Source organism: Perissodus microlepis, chromosome 9, assembly GCF_051167445.1.
Source record: "Perissodus microlepis isolate ML-2025 ecotype Zambia chromosome 9, ASM5116744v1, whole genome shotgun sequence".
NCBI lineage: Eukaryota > Metazoa > Chordata > Actinopteri > Cichliformes > Cichlidae > Perissodus > Perissodus microlepis.
This window is the reverse complement of record NC_140469.1, coordinates 19,258,625-19,272,473: the sequence shown is the minus strand read 5'-3', so window position 1 is coordinate 19,272,473 and position 13,849 is coordinate 19,258,625. Positions and strand designations below refer to the sequence as shown.

The 13,849-nt window shown below is 40.6% G+C and overlaps 1 protein-coding gene across 1 annotated transcript in view; it reads right to left on the bottom strand.

Annotated features, from left to right (window-relative positions):
* Positions 1-12,153, bottom strand: part of ube3c (ubiquitin protein ligase E3C) — a 28,164-nt gene extending 16,011 nt beyond the window's left edge. Inside the window, exons 1-14 of the mRNA XM_084939475.1 lie at positions 12,016-12,153; positions 11,346-11,460; positions 11,162-11,215; positions 10,457-10,531; positions 9,846-9,992; positions 9,599-9,714; positions 9,333-9,490; positions 8,620-8,773; positions 7,533-7,753; positions 7,232-7,383; positions 5,723-5,910; positions 2,881-2,967; positions 1,478-1,635; positions 974-1,200 (exon numbers count right to left, since the gene is read on the bottom strand). Of these exons, the coding sequence (XP_084795601.1) occupies positions 974-1,200; positions 1,478-1,635; positions 2,881-2,967; positions 5,723-5,910; positions 7,232-7,383; positions 7,533-7,753; positions 8,620-8,773; positions 9,333-9,490; positions 9,599-9,714; positions 9,846-9,992; positions 10,457-10,531; positions 11,162-11,215; positions 11,346-11,411 (1,803 nt within the window). The 5' untranslated portion in view covers positions 11,412-11,460; positions 12,016-12,153. The remainder of the gene's footprint in view (positions 1-973; positions 1,201-1,477; positions 1,636-2,880; positions 2,968-5,722; positions 5,911-7,231; positions 7,384-7,532; positions 7,754-8,619; positions 8,774-9,332; positions 9,491-9,598; positions 9,715-9,845; positions 9,993-10,456; positions 10,532-11,161; positions 11,216-11,345; positions 11,461-12,015) is intronic.
* Positions 12,154-13,849: the final 1,696 nt, after the last annotated feature.

The following is a 13,849-nucleotide window of genomic DNA, read 5'->3' as shown; positions in this document are numbered from 1 at the left end:
AATCGAGACTAGGATTAAGTTGCAGATGTTTTCTGCCTCATTTCCTCTGGGTAAATAATCAGCGTATGACCTCTCTGGTGCTCCGTCTCATCTTTGCCTGTTCATGCATACATGCTCAACTTCCACTGGTATGGACAAGCATTAGGCCACTCTTGCCTCAACGCACAGAGGGACTACACAACAATTAGGCCCAACGCTAATGTGCCATGCTTCACGGTTAACACGCTGATGAACAGACATCAATAAAACAGATTTAGCATGATCATAGGAAAGACTCATGAAGAATATGTAATGCTCACTGAATACATGTGTGCACTGAAAGCTAATTACTGAGATACTGCACGAATCCTTATTGTGCTTTGTGATCTTAACTCCTACTTGCGCATGACTGCTCTGGATTTTTCTTATCGATGACAGAAAATATGCCCACACCTGAGGCCAGAAAAGATTATGGTCAGGTCTAGGTGTCAAACACTCAAAAATTTCCAATTTTATGCAAAATTTTAAATTTTCTACTCAATATAAAGAAAGACTTCATCTTAAAACACTAGCTAAATTTCTCTCGCTGGTATATCTACTGAGATAGAGAAAATATTTTCGCAACAATGAGACTGTGGGGCTTTTTCTGACATTTTACTGCTTAAAACTTCAGTTTTCAAATTACTGGCTTTGCCACACAGTGAGAAAGCAGGTTTCTGACTTTATTTCCCATGATGCACTTAGAGAACTGTAGGAACTGCAAAGTTTGAAAGTTCTGCTTTTTAGATACACTTTTGTTTTCCATCAATTTAACTCTTAGCTTTTTTTTGAATGTGCACTTTGTGTTTGGCAAAACCCTCAATGTCATACGTTTTTATGCTCTGAAAATGAAGAAGATAATAATTTTACCTGGACATAATGAGAAAAACAAAACAGACAAACAAAAATGAAAAAAAAAAATGCTATAATACATATATAGGACTACACATCTTACCTTGAAGAGTTGCACCCAGCGCTTCTGTTCGGCCTGGATATGCTGCTGAACCTCGGTGTTCGTCTTCACCCCCACACTACGGAAGGCAGCCATGTACTCCTCTCTGTGCTCTGCTTTGGTCTTAGGGTAGGCCAGCTTGATGATACCCAGACATGCATCTCTCAGACAGCGAGACAAAGTCACAAGCTCTAACAGCGTGAAGGGCATCATGGAGGACTGCGTCTGACCTGTTGAGAGGGAAAATACATTTACAGATATCGATCTGCACCACCTGTGACTGCTGAAAACAAAGGACAACAGCGATATACTATTGTGTTACAAGCGGGAAATAAGCGATATGGGATGGATATGTATCCCAATCTGTCGTACATTCGCCTGTCCAATGACCTCTGTACAAAATATTTATTTGTCAAATAAAATATGTAACGTAGATATAAAACAGGGCACTTAGAGAACCAAAGATACGCCATTATATCAAACTAAACAGATGTTTATGTCTATTACCTTCCATTGCATGCCCGAAAAACTCGCTGTCATGCACGGAGATAAGAGAGTGGCTGAAGAGAGAGCTGAAGAGATAGAAGACAGGAATGATGCGGTTGGAGTCCTCAAAGGACATGGGAGACCCTCGGGAGATCAGCTGTAAGAGTGGCACCATAGACCTAAAGGAGACACAGACACGTAAACATTTGAAAAAATAAGTATAAGGTTGTGTGAACAGGCAGAAATATACTGCACATGGATACAAGCTAATGGGAGCTTAAAAACCTGGAGTTTGTCTACTGGCCAACTGAGGCCTACTGCAAAAGTCCCGTGTTAAAAGCTCAACTTTACAGCATTAAAAAGCATATTTACAGATTGGTACTGGTTAACTGAATCACACTGAATGGCAGGTGGAGCCGGTTGGTGTCTGCTAGGCCTCATCCACTAGTTCAAGTCATTAAACTGGACATCTTTACTGTGCGTGTGCTGTTTGCCTGTTCTGGAGCATTTTTAATATCTGACTAATCTTATGGCTTGTAGTGTGGTAAAGACTGTCCAAAAAGTCTGCTTCTTTGAGGTTTTGGTGGGTGATATTCTGGTATTTTTTCATCTCTTACTGTATGGGTGTTTGTGTGTTCCCCCTTTCATCCAAATGCCCATCTTCTATACCATCTACGATACAAACGTGGTGCGTCTGGAAAGTATTCACAGCGCTTGTTCCACACTTTATCAAATTACACTCATACTGAAAAATGGATTAAATTAATTTCTCACCTCAAAATTCTACACAAAATACCCCATAATAATATTTACATATATTTGTTATCTTGGTTGTGTGCTTAGGGTCGTTGTCCTAGTTCGAGATCCAGAGCACTTTAGTGCAGGCCATCATCAAAGATGAATCTTTGTTTCATCAGACCAGAGAATTTAGTTTTCATGGTCTGAGATTCCTTCAGCTGCCTTTTCATTGAGGAGTGGTTTCTGTTTGGCCACTCTATCACACAGGCCTGATTGGTGGAGTGCCGGAGAAGTGGCTGTCCTTCTGGAAGGACAATGAAATTCTCCTCTTTCCAAAAGAGCAATGCTGATGCTCTGCCGGAGTGACCATCGCAGTTCTTGGTCACATCTTTATCTAAATCCCTTCTACTATAATCTCTCAGATTGGCCGGGTTACCAACTCTATTGAGAGTCCTAGTGGACTTTTTCCATCTACAGATGATGGAGGCCATTGTTCTCATTGGGACCTTCAATGCTGCAGAAATGTTCCAGATCTATCTGAATGTATCTGAATCCATCTTGGAGTAAAACTGTAACGTGACAAATTGTGCAACAAATGAAGCACTGAATACTTTCTGGATTTACTGCATATCTATAACAATGCTTCAAAAGATAAAAATCGTATAGTCAATGTTAGAGTAGCTCACCCAGTGATCATCTTGGTTGTCATGGAGGTGATGAGGTGCCAGAGATGTCTCAGGAAGCGTGCATTGAAAGCCAAGCTGTACAGAAGTCTGCAGAGAACAAAGACAAGCACATAAAACAGAAATATTTAAGTATATTAAATGGAACTGAAAAGACTTGAGTGCGATATTTCAATCAAATGGCACAATCAGTGTGAAGAACAATACATTTACCCTTGGCCAACCTGTTTACCCTGCTGAGATTGTCAACTTTGTCCCGTTAATCAGGGAACACCCAGAAAAAGACACTGTTAACCAATATTTCCCTCACACAATTTTCTTAGTATTTTTTTCTTTCTGTCCTTTCATACCTTGTGAGGGGCAAAAGGAGATTAAATGAGCCATTAAGCTTTATTTAGGCAAGGCACCTTCCATTAGTAAACTAGTTGGTGGCGAGGGTGCCCAGCTTGGGTCATAAACAGCCCTCTGGCTTCCTGCTGGAGCCCCATTTAACTTAATGACCAGGGGACGGGGGGACAAGACAATGCAGGACGTAGGAGGAGGGGAAGCCTGGTCCTCGCTGTGACCCTGCAGTACTGGCATGCTTCCACACTCACAGTGAATTACATGATAACGCAGAGGAAGGCCCACATACTTTGCTTTAGTCTCTCTGCACTCAACGGGCTGTGGCACCAAGGTGTGAAGGCGCTCTTTGTTCAAGTGTGTGTTTTTTTTGTGTATGCTCCTAAATTGCATGGCTTTTCACACGGAGGATAAGAACAGGTGCCAATAATGTGGTAAGTAAGCTGAAAAGCAACATGAAGTAGCCCTGCATATAATAGGCCTCTGTCTACTGACACCTACTGTATGAGGATGATTGCCGTTAACAGGGCAGCATCATGTGTTCACAGTAACACAGAGGAATAAAGGTCAGCAGAGGAAAAACATAAAAGTTGGTTGAGTGGGAAAGGGGCAATTCCATGTCTGCTAGATAGTCTCATCTCAGTATCAGTGTTCAAATTCCCATTCCACCATCCAATCTGGCAAAACGGAGATTAACATTAGGAGCAGACAAACCTCAATATGGCTTGAAAAGTGGTTTGTGTTGATCACAGGCCATCTGTCAGTGCAACAAGGGAAGCAAGGAGCAGTGCTGTGGGCCCATAACAAGTGATGTGGGTGTTTGATTGAAATGGGAAACAAAACACTAAATGCCAGCTGACATGCTGATTTACAGCCTGAGAGAACCCAAACCCCCATTTCAATCATGGAATGAACCACTAATAAACAAAGTCAAGACATCAGAAGGGGTTGTGTGTACATATGTGTGAGTGTGTGTGTGAAAAGCAGGTTGATGAATAATGTCTGGATCATTTCATTTTGCACTAATGAAAGAATCTCAGTTCAGCAGAAAAAACAAACAAACAACAAAACCCCCAAAACATCAGCCGTGCTCAGGTCAGATCTGATACCGTGAGCCTTGAACGCGCCTCAGCCTACAGACAAATTTGTTTTGCTGGCTTCTGTGTCCGCATGAACCAACAGCATTTTCTTTTTTTATCACACCACCACAAAGATCGCGGTAACGGTTCAAAAGTAAATGGAGATCACTTAATCAGAGTGACCCTGTTAGCAGCAGAGTGCTACACTGGAAGAAACCAAACAATCAAAGTGAAATTACACCAAATATCCAACCCTAACAGTTAAAGTGAATTACTGCATGGTCTCCAGAACAAACCTGAGCTAAGTATAATTAGCAAATCAATCAAAAATCTATTTTGGTCCCAGTTGATTGTCCTGCTTTTAAAGTTATCCTATAGAAAAAAGTGTGGAGTGCAGTTTAATGAGACATTTTACATATTTATTAAAAAGGCAGTGTGCTGGGCTGGCTGCACGACTGGCCGGCCTCTTTTTTTTTCCTTTCTTTTTTTTGCTTTAAGACTCGTAAATCAAGACCAGAATGCAATTTGCTCCCCTTAGCCTCTTGTAAAGCTATCCCATCCACTCCTGCAGTGATTAATCTTTCTCAGTGAGCTAATTATTTTGTACAGATATCCAATAATGATGGAAGAGGAAGGACAGGATTTATGGTAAAAGCCGAGAGAAAGAGGAAGCTGTAAAAATAAATAAATAAATTAAAAAATAAGGGCTGAAATTCTTCTACATTCTTGTCAACCGCTTGTAAGCAACAATGCAAAATTACTAGCTGACCACTAGAGTCCAGCTGCACATGCCCAGTTTATATAATTACTTGAAAGGATTTGGGGAATGTTATGGATTCAAATAATAGCAAAATACCTGTCTAGTAAAGCAGAGCTGCTAATGTGATCCCGAAATGCATCCTCACATATAAATGAACTGACAGCAACTGGCTTCAATAATAATTAACATGAAGCTCAGCCTGATCACCTCCTGTCAGTCAATGCACCATCTAGACCCCCACGCTACCTCTGACATCCTGGCCCTAATGCAATCAACCTGAAAAGGGGTAATTGCCCTCATCCAGAACTGACAGCCTCCCTGACATCCCGGCTTCCTCTGCCGGTTGTAAATGCCAGCGGGTGCGGACCACTGATAACTGCCTGCCTGCCTGGGTTTATCGTTACTTACATTACTGCTTACAGCGCGGAAACACATAAACACACAGTTTTCCTCTCAATCAGGTGGCTCCTGGGATGCAAGGCTGATCCCGCTGAGATGTGCAAAGTGTTATGATATGCCATTTAAAAAACGAAAAGCTTTTACATTTACTTTTATGTTGTGTTTTTGATTCAGACACGCCTCCTGGCGTAAGGCTACTTACATTAACTTCGTTACATGACACAGGAAGAATGAAAGACCCCCCCAAAAATGTGCGTCTTTGTACCTGACTTTTGGCACCATGAGACGATGCTGCACCATCAGCGTGTGACAGATGGACGCCATCATGGTGAAGACCTCCTCGCTGGCTGAATCCCTCCACACCAGGTTGAGCAGGGCGTTAGTCTGGTGTTTGGTGTCCAGTTTGTGGACACACTCTTCTGTTATCAGCTGAACTGAAATCCGGCTGTCATCCTAGTGAAGAAAGAGATGAGTGTTATTTAAAAAAAAAAAAAAAAAAATGTTATTTTAGTTTTTTGTAGTTTATTTTCTAGATACAATCTGCAATTTTTATGTTACTGTTAATAAAACCAAGCGTTTAAATATCAGTTTTTAAACTTGTCGGGGTCATATGAGAGTATTGTGGAGTGTTTGTTGCTACTAATCTGCCTGGTTTGTGCTTGTGATAACAGTTATTTATTTACTTCTCTTTTAAAGAAATGTTTATTGGCTCTTGGTGAAAGCATCTTCTGTGACCACACAAGAGTGCACAACGAATTTCCCGACTAGGACAATAAAATATATTGTATCGTATATTATCGCTTTATTATCGCTAGACGAGGTGTCTGAATGTACGCATTTTTGAAGGTCTGAGGAAAAATGTTTTATGCCACAGCGGTGCAGAATCCTTCCAAATATTCATTTATTCAGTTTCGTAAGTTAATCATGTTTACAGTGGGCCAACCACCAACTGGTGGTAAATATTTACTCTAAATCCATCGATAAGTAATGAGTAATCCTGCTTCAAACACAAAAACACAGAAACAAACTAAACCAACCACAACCACCATAGCAAAGCTAATAAGAAATAATTTGGCAAATGTTGTGATTTAATGCCATTTTACCTTCAGTTATTCAGCTGATTGTCATCCTTTATGTTAACTTATTACTTTAAACTCATTCAGCATTGTAAGCACATAAGGAATAGTCTGTTAATTCCTTTTATTCCTGAGTTTGGGAAACAAACTCCCAGTTGTTCACACAATGAAAAATGTGGCTTCTCCATCGCTGCCACACAGCTTACATTAGAGCAGGTTGACATTACCTGAGTACAACATGAACCTTGTGCTGGTATCAGCCAACAGGCTTAGTAACATTTCTAGTGGAAACTGTTAACAGACACGAGAATGACCTTTTTGAGATATTTAAGTTTTGCTTAAATCAAAACTGCTTTGACTGTAAGAAACTTTTGTTTTGTTATAGTTAGCCATATTGTTTATGCTATGTAAAGGTAAATGTCTTGCGGAACAGTTTCACATCTACAAAGCAAAACTCATGACAAAAAAAAATAAAAAAAATAAAATAAAAAATGGGGCTTTGCACATATTTTGAATGTAGAAATAAAAGTAAAAATTAACTGAATTGTGTGAATGCTAGAAATGTGTAGAGGGGCCTTATCAACACTGACATCCCTCACCCATCAGCATCATACATTGTTAAATGAAATTATGGGCCCGTTACATCAACGATGCATGCTGTGCTCTGAGATATTTGGACATATATGCGGGGAATTTACCTGCATGGGTAGCGGCTGGATGCCAGCGTTATCGTCATCCTCCGAGTCGCTGCTCACTTCTGGCCTGGTGCTGCTTTCTGTCACTGGCAGCAGCGGCAGCAGCGTCTGCAGGGCCCGGAGGTACAACAGGAGACCCTCCTCTGATAGTGAGCCTGCCAACGCGCATCATTCATCATTACCGCGCACATTAACCCATCTCCCACTCTATAAATCAGTCTCATTACCACACAGAGGAATGTACAGGAGAAACAAGTACAGCACAAGCATGAGCCTGTGTGTTCAGCCCTAAACTCCCACTGACCTAGGCGGTTCTCCCCTGCAGAGAGGACAAAATAAAACAGCCATGGTGCTTGGCTCTGTGCTGCAGAAGAGGAGTCGATCGTGGCCTGAAGGGAGCTCAGGAAGGCCTCGAAAGGGAATGAGTGACGGAAGTCTGATAGTGCCGGGATAAAGAAGTGAAAGATCTGCTCAGTAAACGGAGCAGAGATGAACTCCTCGGTAAAAGCCGCAAATACAAACTGCCTGTAACATGACAGACAAAGCAGATATTAGTACACTGTGTGAAATCCTAACAAAATAAAAATAATATCAAAATACTGTTTGCTCATCGATAAATTAACTAAAGTATGGGTTGATTTAACATCTCCCTGCTCTTTCTACTGTGTGACTTCTCCAATATTGTCTCTCCAAACAGTGCTGCTTTGTGTAGCCTGGTCACACACATCTGGCGAGCCAAGTCAGATAATTAGCTGTTAGAGCCAGTATGTACACAAGTTCCTCTCACTCCCGTCTTGCTTTTCTTCAAAGAAGAAAAGAAGTCCTCTCGTCGTTTGTTATTAAGAATGTCTCAAACCGAGAGGCAAACAGGCTGGTATTCTGCACTCCAGCGAGCAAGCAAGTCTGGGAAACTTTTATGACTTGTTGTAAATTGGTCTGTGAAGCAATTACTGCTTCACTATTGACAAGAGGGACAAAAACTGGTGTAGTTTGTCTGATTGGCTTAATGGATGATTTTAAAAGAATTCAACAGAGACAAACACCTTCTGTTCCTGCTATTATGCCGCTATCGTCTCCACTGTTTACTGTATGTGCCGGGCGTTCTGCAGAATTGTGTAACTTTTGAGCCAATTCCTTCAGTAAATAGTTAAACAATACAGGGCAAACTAAGTTTTTTGAATGCCACTGCTTATTGTTTTAGCTTACTTTCCCAAAAAGTGAAAATAGCAGCGCTGTCTTCTTTTTTTTGGAGATGCATGCACTAATTTCTCTAAAACTGTCCTTCAGACAATCATCATTGTACGACAAATACTAGCAGGTAATCTTTTAGGGGCGTCTTTCTTGTCGCATCCTGTGCAAATGTTCGTGTTATCCTGCTTTGCTCACTGTACCTTGCGCCTGTTGTGCAGGAGGAGTAGGTAAAGTGCAGAGGTTTGAGGATGTGCTCCAACAGTGTGCTTGCCAGGGGGATAGTGGGAGCGTCGCTGTACTCCAGACTGGAAGGGAGCCTGTGATTCACAAGAATATACAGCGACCTGTAGTATCCTGATGAGAGGACAGAGAGAAGAATTAACACTCAAAATAATTATCTGAGAAAACACTAATGTAATTACGTATTTAATATAAACATATTAAAAAAAGAAATCTTCCTGTTTGCAGTAACTGAAATGTTGTAAAAATGAGTCCCTTAAGACTAACATTCAGGCTAAAAAGTAGGATTTTTTTCAATTGGTTTTTCAGATGTAATGCTAAAAAATGTTTCGTGCAGACAACAATGACTAACTTTAAACCGTGCTTTTGAAATGACTCATGCTTCTGGGAAATCGTCAGTACTTGAAATACACTTGACTTGAATGTAATCCTGTACCAGTCACAACATGAACTGCCCTGCACTGATAAAAAACACTGACAAAATTATATTGACACACATTCAAGATCTCTGCACACCCCTTATTGTTTAATAATTTGGTCTCAACAGGTTTATTTGCACCTATGCTGCAGGAATCTGTGTGTCACTGACATTTCTTTTCTTTCCATAAAAAGAAGAAAAAAAATCCTGACCGCACACTCACAACAGAGATAAAAGTTAAGCCAGTGAGCTTACCTTTCTGTACCATGTAGTGCAAAATCTGCTCGAGTAATGAAGCTACATTATTAGCATCTGGAATAACGGGAAGATAGGTTCTCTCTGTAGAAAAGATTTCTAGCATTCGCATGGGAACTGCAACATTTAAACTGTCATCCGTGCAGCTCTGCAAGAGTCTAAAAGACAGGAGAGAGCGACAAGAGTGATAATGGCAACTTCTGTTACAGATATCCCATCAGCTTTTGCGTTTATGCATCTGTAAGAAAATTATTTATTTCCAATACCTGCAGCAGAAGCCTAAGATCCTCTTGATCTGAAACACACATGTCTTCTTCTGTGGGCCAACCAACAGCTTCACAAACTGGCCGTTGTGCTTCACCAGGTTCTGGCACAGCCATATCTTTATCAACACACAAGTAGACACAGTTTTGGTCTTTGGCAAACACAACTTTTTAATATATTAGCATCTATTAAATCTATTGATACAACCAAAGGGCCTAAGGCTTGTTTTTTTTTTTTTTGTATTCTCACCAATCTATGGGCATCCACACTCTGTCTGTAGAAAAATATTAATTGTCTTGATAAGAGGCAGAGACCAACGCCATCCAGGGCGTGTTGAGCTCCTCCCGACTGCGTCTGGCTGACACGCTCGTCAAACTTTGCCCGCTGTATGGCATACTGGAGAAAGAAAGTCACAGGTCACACACTGTAAACACTCTGTTTGAGCAGACTTGGTACAAAAACAGAAATGCTGCTACCACAAATCAATACAGTTCCCAAAACAAGAAAGAAAATGTGATCACCACATTTGCATTTTCACAGAAACAACAAGATGCAGCATCAACTTCTTTTAAGTAAGGTAACACAATATCATTGCTGTAACTGTCTGCGGACCAACCGACTTCCTGCTGAGATGCAGAAGTTCACAATTTTGCCTAAAGCCACATGTTTATTTCTGATGTTTGAAGCCAAAAACACTCATCACAAGGACGAAGTTAAGGTTGCGAAAAAACTTGCCATTTCCCACACCATCAAATAGGCAGTGTCATTCATTAGCCAGCTGCAAGTTAGAGGGTTTCACATGTCATCGCATGCAATGTCACTAGAATTATGTAATGTATGAAATGTGCTTGCAGACATACCTGTTTTTTCAAGTCTTGGTAGCCGCGTACGTAGGACTGAATGATAATGGCGTTCTTCAGTCGTCTTCTTTCATCCTGAGCAAATTAAAGCACACACAAATTAGAAACTAATTTGCTGAAGACTGTGGACTACATCCGTGCCCAAGAACCGAAAACACACTTCTTATTGAAATGCTTTGGCATGACCTTAAACTGGCCAATCAAAACATTCCAATTAAAGCAATTGTGCAAAGAAAAGAGTGCCAAAATTTACAAATGCTTGATTGCGCTACTTGCTGCCAATGGTAGCACAACCAGTTATTAAGTTTAGGGGGCAATTGCTTTTTGACATACTATATGGACGGATTTGGATAACTTTCTTCGCTTAATAAATGAAATAACTACTTTAAAAAACTGCATTCTGTATTTTCTTGGGCCTTAATATTAATCCGAAGCATGTAAGTGTGATATACAGAAAAAGAAATCAAGGAGAAAAAAGCTTTGCAGCACTACACTAGTTTCAACGTCATGCTGACTGTCACAAAGAAATGTGACGTTTATATTTATGAACGCAAACAAATATACTCCTTTTTCATTAATATTTCATGTTTCTTTGCAAGACGAAGCTGGGTGAAACAATGAAAGAACTGACTTTTCAAAATTGCAAATAGTATGAGCTGCAAAACTTTAAAAGGCACAAACAAAAGACTTCAGAAGAGACATTACTTCTCTTTTCCGTCTCTCTTCTTGAGTGCGGTGCAACAGTGATGCCTTCTCCTCCTGAAAAGCAACAAAGACAATTATAAAAATGCAACACAACAACACGTTTTAACCCCATCTGTTACGCATAGAGCTATGTGTGGTTTGTTAATGGCAGCAGATGTATTCCCAGTTTTGAGATGCCACTTACCTTTTTACTCGCTCCTCCAAGGGACACCTTGGGTCTTGTCTTGAAATCTCCCTCAAAGCTGAACATCGTTAGATTTTTTCCATGGACTGACTGACTCGAAGGCTTACTCTAATTTCTGAAAGAGAAAATGAAACAGACCAGTCGTGATGACTTGACTGCCAACTTATAAACAATTAACTTCGGCTAACAGTTTCTCCGACCACGACACTATAAAGCTACGTTTGCAGGCCATATTTTTAGTAGCAAAATTAAACGATTATGAACAGTCAAAGCGGACAACAGTTGAACAACATCACAGGAGGTCAAGTTCAGCCAGACCTTCAGTTTGAATGCAACAATAGTTAGCTAACCGGTTAACTTAGCCGGTTAGCTAATGACTCAGCAGCTGCTAGGGGCTTTAACAAGCCTGCTTCCTCTAAACGACCCCAACAATGAGACACCATATTAAAGCTCATTTATTCATGACATGTCGTAGCAAGGACAACGTATGTGCAAGCAGCATGATTTTGTTGACGTTAGCAATGCAGCTAACTAGCAGGGCAGCTAAACGCTGAGGCAGGCTAACTTTCCGGGGGGTGTCTTCCTACCCTACCCGCATGTCCTTTTGACATCAGTTCTTTTGAAGGACACACATCTGAGAAAAATAAGCAGCAATGTATGAATCGTTTACCTTCGACTTTTGAGCTAAGAAGTGAGACAGACACTACAACACTGAGAAGGATGTTTACGTTTCTCCAAACGTCAAGTCTTCTTTTCCTGCTCTCTCTAGAAATCAACACAACACCGGAGAGCAGCCTGCATCCGCTTCCTGCAAAGCGAGGCAGCTGATTGGTCAGAATGTCTGTCAATACCGTGCCTAACACCCGCCCTTCTACTAGAGCCATTGAGAAGGTTCTCGGGCTACAGCGTGAGTGTGTGTTTGGGTTGAATTTGTCATTTTGCGAGGACCTTCGTGTATTTTTTAGGGAAAAAACACGAAAAAAACCACCATTAACTTTTAACCTGATGAATCTGGGATAGATGTTTAGATTATGGTTAGTGTCCTGTAAAGTAAGGGAAACATGAACCAAGGTTATTAAAGTTAACTAAAGCTAACCATTTTAGGTAATTAAAATAAACAATAAAACTTAGACTAAGGTAAGGGCCAAAACAAATACAGATTATTAGAAAAAAAAATATGATTGGACAACACTGAATTTTTTTAAAGCATTGGGCAGAGTGAAAGGCAGAGTGGCAGGTGGAGATGAGTGCCAGAGGTGATTTGTGACAGAATGATAGCAGCAAGAGTTAAAGGGAACATGAGACCTCCTGGGGTTTAATGTTTGGAGATGGTTGCACTGATGAAAACACAAGACACTGAGCTGCAGCTGTTTAGAACTGAAGATACTAGATTTACCTTGGGAGTGACAAGGATGGACAGGATTAGAAATTAATATGTCGAAGGGACAGCTCAGATTGAGCAGTTTGGAGACAAAGAGAGGAGAGGCCAAGATGGTTTGGACATGTACAGAGAAGAGACGGGATATGTGGACAGGAGATACTGGATAAAAGATGCTGAATTTTGAGTTGCCAGGTAGGAGGAAAAGAGGAAGGCATGCAGAGGGTCAGTGTGATGAAAGATACTAGGGATGGGGTGAGATGTTGGGGTGACCTCTAATGGCAACCAAAACAACTGAAAGCAGACAACTACATGGTAAATGATATCCGTGCAATAGAATAATAGCTGAAAAAAGTTCATTTTAAAAAGTGAAGAAAAAAAATTTAAGGAGTGATTTAACTGACTGTGGAAGCTTCATGAAGCAGGTCACTGAAACCTGAGGAACCCTGAGGGCAAAAAGATCAAAGAGGAAATATCCTGAGTGTTAGTCTTTGTGAGTTTGGTCATATCTGTTAACAAAACCAGCCTGATGAGGCATTGATGCACATGTTTATTTATATCTGGGATGCCTGCATGCCTGTAAGTCAACTGATTTCGTCAGGTGTTGTGTTTATATTGTAATACCTGCTCTGAACTACATACATCATCCACTTATCTAATTCAAGGGGTGTTGGAGTCTATCCCAGCTGTTGCTGGGTGAAAGGTGTGGTATACCCTGACACAGTACTAACAGTGAGGCTGTCATGGTCCATGGATTTCTTTGACACAGTGTTTTAAAGCCGTGGACTTGCTTTCCATGTGTTATTCTTGAGCTTTTGTTTTAATAGTTCTGCATGATTTTCATGGTTTTAGTTTGTTTATATTTTTTTATTTCAGTTATCCTGCCTCTTTTCTTCTTATTATAAATTATTTGTCTTCATATTTGTTTATTTCCTGTTTTATTTTGGTCATTCTTTGTCTGTTGTGTATTTTTAAGCTTACTTCTCTTGCGTCGTTACCCTGATTTAGTTTAGGTGTGTTTTGTTCCTGTTAGACCTCAGGATGTCTGCATATATTAAAAGACTGTTTGTATTAGTTGCCTGTGAGTGGTCCTGTGTCGATCGCCAGTTTGGCTCAATGGGCTTCA